This window comes from Austrofundulus limnaeus, unplaced genomic scaffold (genome assembly GCF_001266775.1).
Source record: "Austrofundulus limnaeus strain Quisiro unplaced genomic scaffold, Austrofundulus_limnaeus-1.0 Scaffold108, whole genome shotgun sequence".
In the NCBI taxonomy this organism is placed as follows: domain Eukaryota; kingdom Metazoa; phylum Chordata; class Actinopteri; order Cyprinodontiformes; family Rivulidae; genus Austrofundulus; species Austrofundulus limnaeus.
In genome coordinates this window covers 1,428,533-1,437,777 of record NW_013952510.1, presented here as the reverse complement: position 1 = coordinate 1,437,777, position 9,245 = coordinate 1,428,533, and the positions used below count along the sequence as shown (strand labels likewise).

The 9,245-nt window shown below is 36.7% G+C and overlaps 1 protein-coding gene across 1 annotated transcript in view; it reads right to left on the bottom strand.

The window, feature by feature from the left end:
- LOC106521423 (protocadherin-15) overlaps positions 1-9,245 on the bottom strand; it is a gene marked incomplete in the record, with an annotated part of 194,164 nt that overhangs the window by 56,889 nt on the left and 128,030 nt on the right. Inside the window, 2 exon segments of the mRNA XM_014013980.1 lie at positions 2,929-3,057; positions 7,056-7,149. Of these exon segments, the coding sequence (XP_013869434.1) occupies positions 2,929-3,057; positions 7,056-7,149 (223 nt within the window).

Genomic DNA, 9,245 nt, shown 5'->3' with positions numbered 1-9,245 from the left:
TGTGTGTGTGTGTGTGTGCGCGCACACACACACACACACATGCATGAACATTACTATTCCCATGTTATCATAAAATGTACTTCCATATGCCATTCCTTTTTGCACTTTTTGATTTATTCTCCAAAGTTGTAGTTACGATCCAAATATGTTACCCGATGACAAACAAAATAGTTAAGAAACTAATGTATTACTGGTAAAATTAAAATTACTCTTAGAAATAAAAACTTTTGTTACAGCAGAGCAAACAAGAAAAAAGAAATGACCAACTATGTACCTTAGGAAGGATCGTTTAAGGTCCAAAGCTTTTTATCTAGACAGGTTCTCAGACTAAAAAAAGCCAACTCCTTTAGTTTTGACATTCTCAAGAACAGAGTAGGAACTGTCTGTCCAGAGGAGATAAGCTTTCTTTTCTTTACCCACCACCCCTCCAACCTCTTCAGAAAGCTGTTTCTTCCTCACTCTTACCTGAGACCTGTCTCCACCTGCTTTGAGTTGCTTGTATTTCCTGTCAGGTTCTCTCTTTWATTTCTCATGCATCTGTCATTCAAAATGAATACAGCAGCTTGATGTTTCTGAACATTGAAAGGGTTCAGAATAGAAGTTTTGTTTGACCATAACTTTATCTTCAAGAAAATGTATTTTATTGTCTTATACCTAAACATTTACCAACAAACTCAAATTGATTTTAAATTATAAGTATTTGCTCTACAAATTATACAAACATTTTTGGATTAATTGATTGATTGATTGAATAATATGAATTCATTCCATCAGCTGTTTCTAATTTCACTTCAAAAACTTTGTGAAAAACTTAAAGTCCGATTGGGAATGTTGCTGCTCTCTTTTAGCTTTCATCTCTCCTTGTCTTTTTCAAACTCTGCTTCCTCTCCCCTGAGTCATTCTTCATATCCATCTGCCACTCCGGCATGTTTCACCTCCGCCTTTCCTTCCATCTCATTATACCATACATGCGCCAGCAAACCAAGGTCAGCTCTATCCATTCTTCCAGACATACAGTATGTTTAATACCTATAGGTATGGAGCCTGGTTTGGAATTAGGCCCAAAGTCATGCCTTGCTGAGGCTGCGAGGGATTGCACCGTCTGTTTTCCTTTGGATCATGTCCAAGGGTCTTTGAAAGAGAGGGAGCTCGGGACCGGAATACTTTCAAAGACCCTCTCTTGCAATTACGGCAGGTTTTGGATGTTGTAATTGAAATGAGACCAAAGGGCTGAGTGAAAAGTTAAAAATTTGAAATGGTCTTCTTTTCAGCGTTGGTTGAATTTATAAACTTGGAATTGAACCTAGTGTCCAAATTATGTAAAGATAATAAGTTGGGATGAGTTGCTGAGAGTTGTTTATAATGATGTATAAGGGTCAAATAAGTTTAAGAGCAGCAGCTCTAGTGGTGAACCAAAGATTCCTGATTAACATTTAGACCTTGGCAAAAAGTCAGACTGATCAAAGACCTCCTGACACCAAGTGTACAAAGGCTATGAATTAAGCTAGGAGCAAATCCAAGAAAGGGAGTGTCTTTAAAAGATCAGAGCCTTCTAAAGTGGCAGATTTACCCCCCATCCTTTCATAAGAATTGCCAGCTATGGGGGTTTGGAGAAAGTTCAAAAGATCTCATGATATGCTATTAATGTTGTTTTTTTCCCCTCATTTTTGAACCTTTATTTATTTCACATTAAAATCTAAGCTTTGGTTTTTATTGCCCATGGATTTTTACACAGAAAATTACTTTTCTTCACAAAAATGTATCTGTGGTTAAAAAAATAACCCATACTGATAGTTTTCATGCAAGCGCATGAAGACAAAAGTTTGTGTTTTGTCTACTATTTTGTCTAAAAGCTACCCTTACAAAGCTACTATGTTATATATCTTTGATCCCCATAGAAAACAATAAAACCTCATCTGAACAATTAACTGCTAGGTGGACCAATATGAAACTAATTTACTAAATTTGACACCTCTCATAAGTTCTGATGACACACAGGTCCTGTGGGCATGCGTATATGGTCAATAAAGGTAGAAATTCATCAACAGAACTGAAAATTACCAAAAGTTGTGCAGTATTGTGCAGTATTAAATCTGCACCACATGGGCATTTTGGTTTTCAATTCTCAGATACTGAAAATGGTTCAGTTCTTCAGAAATCTGAGGATGGCCTGCACACTTCGTGACAGTTAGAGTGATTTAATCCTTTCGGCTAAAACTACACTCCTCTGTTGCATCTAAGTTCCAGGAACAGCTCACATCTACATTATTAATCATACTGGCACTTTCTTAAAGGGTAAGCCTTGGCTGGTAGTGCATTCAGTGTTTCTGCAWGAAAAAATATTCAGTTTGACTAAACTTTAAATAATTAGGATTAAATTACACAAAGTCATATCATTTCTCAAAAATAATAACAAAAAACCCAGCTGGCAGCGAGTTGCATTGGTGCACAYGAGCACAGCACAGGAATGCACGTAAAAAGACAGATTAGTTCAAGTTTAAAGTGTTACATTTAATATTGTTGTGTTAATTACATTAAAACTGTTTTAAAAGCCATTACAGTTGTGTAATCATCCATAAACATGCAGGTCTGTTCCACTTGAAAAATGATAGAGGCAAACGTAATCTGTGACTCGACGTTCTCTCTCGCTGGGTCTTTAATTGTCCAATAAAGGAGTTCTTGATACAGTCATCATTTATAAACAAAACTGGTATTTTTGTTGTTTAGGATTTGTTATGCAAAGTTTTAAAAAACCTCAAACAAATATCAAGTCATGCAGCAGAACATTCTGAATAAATTAGCATAAAACAAACATACAGTCGACGATAAAGCAGCTAAACCTGTGAGGTAAAGGAGGGGAAGGTTGTTTGTTTGTTGGATGATTCACAAGTAAGCATAGTGTGTGTGTGTATATGAGCACCTTCCTACCTTGACCTGTCCAACGTAGGCGTGATCTTGCTCCTCGATGACTGTGAGGTTCACCGGCAGTGAAGAATTGAACACGGGGTCATTGTCATTAACATCTGTCACAACAATGTTCACAACGGCAGTGGAGGTCTACACATACACACAGACACACACACACAAACATATACAAATGTTTATTATTTTTATCTGGTCAGTTGAGAAACTTTATTCTTTTATTTTGTCACAGTTTTGAGAGTTTGTGTTATGATTTTGGTTCTCACACAGTTACTGTGTTTATTTCTGTCCAAGTCTTTTTCAGTTTAAAGGATATTCTTAGTCATTTTTTTCTGTTACTTGTTGAGTCTACAAGCAACATGTCCATCATGTACAAAATGAATTTCTGTCTGTGACTGGTCCTACCAGTTTTTTTTACTTTCACCTTACACAAACCAACACTTCCATACCTTATAACTACATTTACATGATCTAATTTGTTTTGTGAAATTGTGATATTGATAATGTGGTAATTGACAATGGGTCAAAGTCCCGTGGAAAAAAGTATACAAATCGACAAAACTGAGACACTGAGTTGATGTTTTATATGGTAGAAGCTGAGAGTCATCCTCAGCACATACTTTAAGTGCCAACAAATCACACAACATCCTGCAAAGTCACAAGATTGTACATAATTTGTAAAGTTTGACCAAAACATCTACATATACCTTGGCTTCTTTTAATCTAAAACAAAACTGATCTTGGGCTAAAACTCTGCCATGACAGGTGATGAGTAGYATGCATTCATTCAAGAAATGAACTCATACAGTGGTGGGCACAGCTCCACTAAAGCACTAAAGCACTAATATGGGGAACTAATTTCCTGATTAGTGCTTTAGGGCTCTTACTAATTTTAAAATGTTTTAGTGGATTAGCACTTGCTAAATTTAGAAGCACTAACTGAGGTCTATAAATGTTATTGATCAACGTTAATGTTAACAGCTGAGGGTGAAAGCTGTCGCATTTTGTTCATGTGTGTCACTTATCCAGGTGACATATTGACAATATATGAACCCAAACATGGCTGTGGACTGTCAATGATAAGTCTTAAGAGAGCAACATGACAATATGTGACTCATGTTGTCTGTTGAAGAACGTTCTGACTGGGTTATTTTAGTGCTTTAGAATTAGCTTTTGCTAAATTTTCAGTGCGTTAGTGYTTTAGAATTAGTGGACCAAAATTTTCGAGTTAGTGTTTTAAGGCTCGTGGAACAAATTTTTAGATTAGTGCTGCCCACCACTGTCATAGAAGAACTCATTTTATAGCAACTGAAGATCATTGAAATGTCACTTCCATTAGGCTATAGTAAGCTAAACCCATTGTGATGACCTGTTGATTGTTTAACTAATCCAGTATGAGTTGCTTTATTTTTCCAAACCTTTTGAAGTTCACTGACTTCATTTAAAAAAAAAAATTAAATAATTAAAGGTGATGATGTGGTAGTAAAGTACACTTTGCCAACAGCACATTTTCCCACACCAAAGTTGAAATTGTCTCCTACAGTATAAAAGATCTTAGCAGGTTCACTGCACTGACTTGTACAGTTCTTGTTCTGTAGCAGTATGATGGATTCACCGGCCAAATAGCCAATTAGGCACTTTGTAGTCTGACGCTTTCACAACAGGACATTTAATAATATGGTACACAACTGGGTGCGTATGTGTGTGCATGTGCACATATGAAGACAACCCAAGGCCTTTCTGGTGATACTGATTAATGGACCAGTAGAAAGCAACTGCGCTCCAAACTTCTATTCTTCTTCTGTTTTCTTTCTGTCACCCCCTCTGTCACTTTTTGGCAGACACCATTCCTCTTTTTGCCTTTCTCTCTCCTTCTCTTTCTACTCTTTTGCTTTTTATTCAAAACACAATGTAGTGCCAAGCTGAGAAAAAAAAAGGTTTAAACTAGTTGGGTTCRTTTTTTTTGACTTGAGGACTTTTGGGGCACATAGACTAACAGTGCAGCTATAGAAAACAGTTTGTGTGAATGTGAAGGAAGAGTTGTACACAAGTACAAATGACCTGTTACTAAATAAACCTTCTCCTCTCCATTTCACTTCATCTTGTAGGTATAATGATGCTACAAAATTAGACAGAGTTAGCGTTTGTTCTGACCAATTTCCTTATTTAACAATCAAAATATTTTTTTTATGGACTAAATAAAGGAGAGTGGAGAGAGACAAGAACCCTAAAGGTCCAAAAAAAGAGAAGAAAAAGAAAAGAATCAGAAAAAATGCTGAGGGGAATGCTCCCACTGTCCTCATTTGACTTTTATGTGGGAGTAAATCATGTGAATTTGAAGAACACATAAGAAGAGTGAGAAAATGACTTTAGTGAGCTGTGTGAAAATGGGAGCAGTTTTCTTTTAAACATTTATTTAGGCTTCCCTTTCTTAGAGTTTTAAAGGTGATGTGAAAAACATGTCAACACTTCTAGGTGACAAAGATACAAATGTATACGCAAAGGTGGGGATCATGCCACAAACTTTCAGGTAATCGTTAGCTTCCTACTGAATTATTTATAAATGAACCCAGAGTACTGTTATAAATAGCTGAGGAATAAATAAAAAAAGGACTTTGTGCTAGATTATAAAATTAAGAATTTATAACATTCAAAGTCAGAAAGGTGTCTGGGGAAAGCAAAAACACTTTTTAAATGAGGATATGGGGGAATTCTCACCAGAGTGCTCTTTTTGATTTAATGTCTCGAGTTTCTCTTGACCTCATCCAGTACTACTGGCTGTGATCAAATGTGTTTTTGTTGTACACGTAACAAACAGACTTGGGTTTCCAGTGCAGACTTTACCATCACAGCTGGAAACCAATAGGTTTCCAAAAACTGAGAAAAAGAGAAAAACTGATTTCATGGGCTGTTAAGCCACGCTTTGATGAAAATAACAAATGTGATCAGCCGCTGACATTTAAAGTGATTTACAAGTGGCTGAAAATAACTGTCTGACCTCACTGCTCCCATTTTTCTGTGTAAATCATGACAGGTTTACATTGCTCATTATTATTATAGCTCAAGCCTCTCAGAAAGAGACGTGCCGAGATATCTTAATTTATGTAACAAAAACCAAGCTTTGGTTAAAACGCTGAGAAGTTACATTTATTCTTAAAAAAAATGAAACAAAAAAAAAATCAAGTTAGAGGAATTAGCTTTTGGCTTAAATATTGACAGGTATGGTTGCAGTGACTAGGGGAACCTAAAGGTGACAGGAGTTGACGAGTGGAGCCCTGAGACTGTAGGGAGGTGTGTTGTAGGAACAGATGGGAGTTGATGTGGAGGAGGGATTTGCAGCGCTGCTCCAAGCTAAGCCAATTTTTTTTTTCTTTTTGCTGTGGTGATGGAAGGGCTGATTGATGAGTCCAGACAAGAATTTCATCAGACTTTTATATTCACAGACAATACTGTCGTGAAAAAAATAAAGAAGGTTAAAGAGGAGAAGAATGAAACAGTGAGAGAGGGGCAAAATGTGAGTTTAAAAAAAGGGGAATCGTAAGAACTTATGTTCAAGTTGTGAACGGAATTACGTTCAAGTTATGAACTGCAGAGGAGAGGTGAAGAGTGTAGGCGGGGTGGAGAAGAACACCAATAATGATTTGTGAAGAAAATGTTCTAGGAGAAGGCAAAAGGAAAGATTTACAAACCTCTAGAGAAAGAGGGAGAGGGAAACTGAATTAAAGGATTTAAAGACTGCCACTGATGAAAGGACAGAGGGCAGCTGAATTAAAGATGCCAAGATTTGCATGGAGGGTGACAAGGATGAAGAGGATCAGGAATGACTCTATATCGGGCTGAACAATTGTGGAACAAAGTAAAATGGAAATAATTGGGTGGTTTGGACATGTGCAGTGAAGGAAAGAAGCTGGATGGATTGGGAAATGAGTGTTGAAGATGGAGCTGCTGGACAGTAGCAGAACTGGATCGAACATGCAACTGGTTGACAAATGAAGATGAACTGGAGAGGGAGAGATGGAAACAGATGCTCTGCTGTAGCCACCGAAATAACAGACAGAAGAAGTAATCCAGCTTGTTTCTTCAGAGTGAGCGTGTGTTATACAAACTATCGGTATCAGAGACAAGGTCCTTACTCCATTCGGGTGTCCATCTGAGGCTGTGACCACCAAGGTGTAATAATCCAAAGTCTCCCTGTCCAGAGGACTGTCCAGCATTAAATACCCTAAACTGGAGAGAAAACACAAACAGTTCTGATTAAAAATATATTAATAAAAAAACACCACAGTAAGAAAATGAACAATGGCACACAACAAATGATTAAAAGCAGACAAAACTGTGTCAAAATTAATGTCCAAAAACACTGATTGTACTCAGTTTCTGAACCATTAAATGTGAAGAATGTTGAACACACTTATGATAACTGCAGGCATTTGTTGGATTTTTTTTTTTTCATGAAAACACATTTTACAAGAATTCAGGCAAGTACAAGTTCTATATAAAAACATTTTRAGCATTAGTACAGAACAACACAATCTGAAAAGCAGTTAAAAAACTTGAACTGCTTAGCCCTCTTTTTTTAGACAATTATGAAATATTTCAAGGAGAATTTAGGTTTGAAAAAAACAACAACTAAGAACTTGGTAACACAAATGGCAACTCTTATCCCTTCACTGACAATTTTATTGACAGTTTCCTGGATGATATCTCAATAACTTTTTCTTTTTAAGTGCTTTAATGATCAAGTACCCAGCAGTTACTCTATAAATTGCAGTTATTTACTGGGTAATTGCTATTYGATTAAGTGGGTAAAAACATGGAAACTATAGCTCATTTGTAGGTCTGTATTTACCAACAGGTACTTAGTAAGCTGTTACAGATTACTTTGCAACAATTAATTTATTTGACTTTTATTTAACCGGATTAGTCAGATGATGACACAATCTCATTTACAATACAGGACCAGGAAAACAAACAACCTATAAATGGCTGACAATCAAATATTGGGTGATTTTTACATACACAACAATATATTGATACTTTCACAACCTCTGAGCAGACAAGGTTATGGAGCTTCGCTGTGCTCTCTGGCGCCCCCACTGGGTGAGGTTGGCCAGTTGGTTGGGAACCACTGGTACAGGCCATATGAAATGTTAAAGAAAGGTCAGGTCCGTGGTAGAAGTGAGTAACAACCGAGATTGAAGCGGAAGTTGCTAAAAGTGTGTGCAGCGATCATCAAGCGATGCTCTCACTGAGATTTTAAACGATGCAAAATAGGACAAAAAGTATGTCGTACAGTTTGTTGTAGATAGTTTTATTCATTAGCAGCAACTGAAATAATGAATGGCTGCAGGAAATTTGTGCTTTAGGTATAGATAGGTTAATGTAGCAGCTGGAGCGGAGAATAAGAATGTAGGATTGGGTTTTACCAATTAGGATTTTATAATCAACTGAAACCAGTGTGTTTGTCTGTGGGAGTGAATGGTGGTGAGGCTATAAAKACTACTTGTGATAAAAGGTCTAAGCATGAAAAGAAAAAAAACATACTGTAATACTAAAAAACACTCCACTGTTTCATGGTAACTTAACCAAGTATGATTCAAGTGTAACCAGGTGGTAACTACTCCAACGTAACTAAGTACTTCCTTGTTACAACTATTACAACAATATAGCCTTTGCACCCGTTACTGTTTCATTTAATTATAAAAATTTACATTTCAAATATTCTTCCACTACTGTGGGTTGTATGAACAACTTTAAGTAATACTTATTGTGCAGGCTGAGTCAAAGATTAGTCAAACAACTTGTAGAATGTATTTGGTGATTAAAAAATACATTGCTTTTGCATTTTTACACTATTTAGCTGAGATTAATTTTGTACCAGGTTTTACAGTGTACTGCACGTGTGCAGTAAAAACAAGAGCAGCTTGGGTTGCCTTCATTAAGTTGCAATGCAAAAAAAAAAAATACAGGGAAAGCAGAGCAGCATTTCAGCACATATTGGACGATTGTTCAGTGTCACACACTACCCRAATAAATCTTTCTGAGATAAACAAATGAAAGCTAGTGAATTTAATTCCCTTCCTTCCTTGCCATTATAACAGCACAACCCATTTATGCAGTCCTTCATTACTCGCACTGCTTTCTTTCCCCTCTGCAATCCCCTCTAAACATACTTTTTTCCAGCACCAGAAATGCATTTTAACAAAAACAAAACAAAAAACAACAAACTAATAAGAATAAATGTAACAAAATCCCACAGTCTCTCTCTCTCTCTCTCTCTCTCTCTCTCTCTCTCTCTCTCTCTCTCTCTCTCTCTCTCTCTC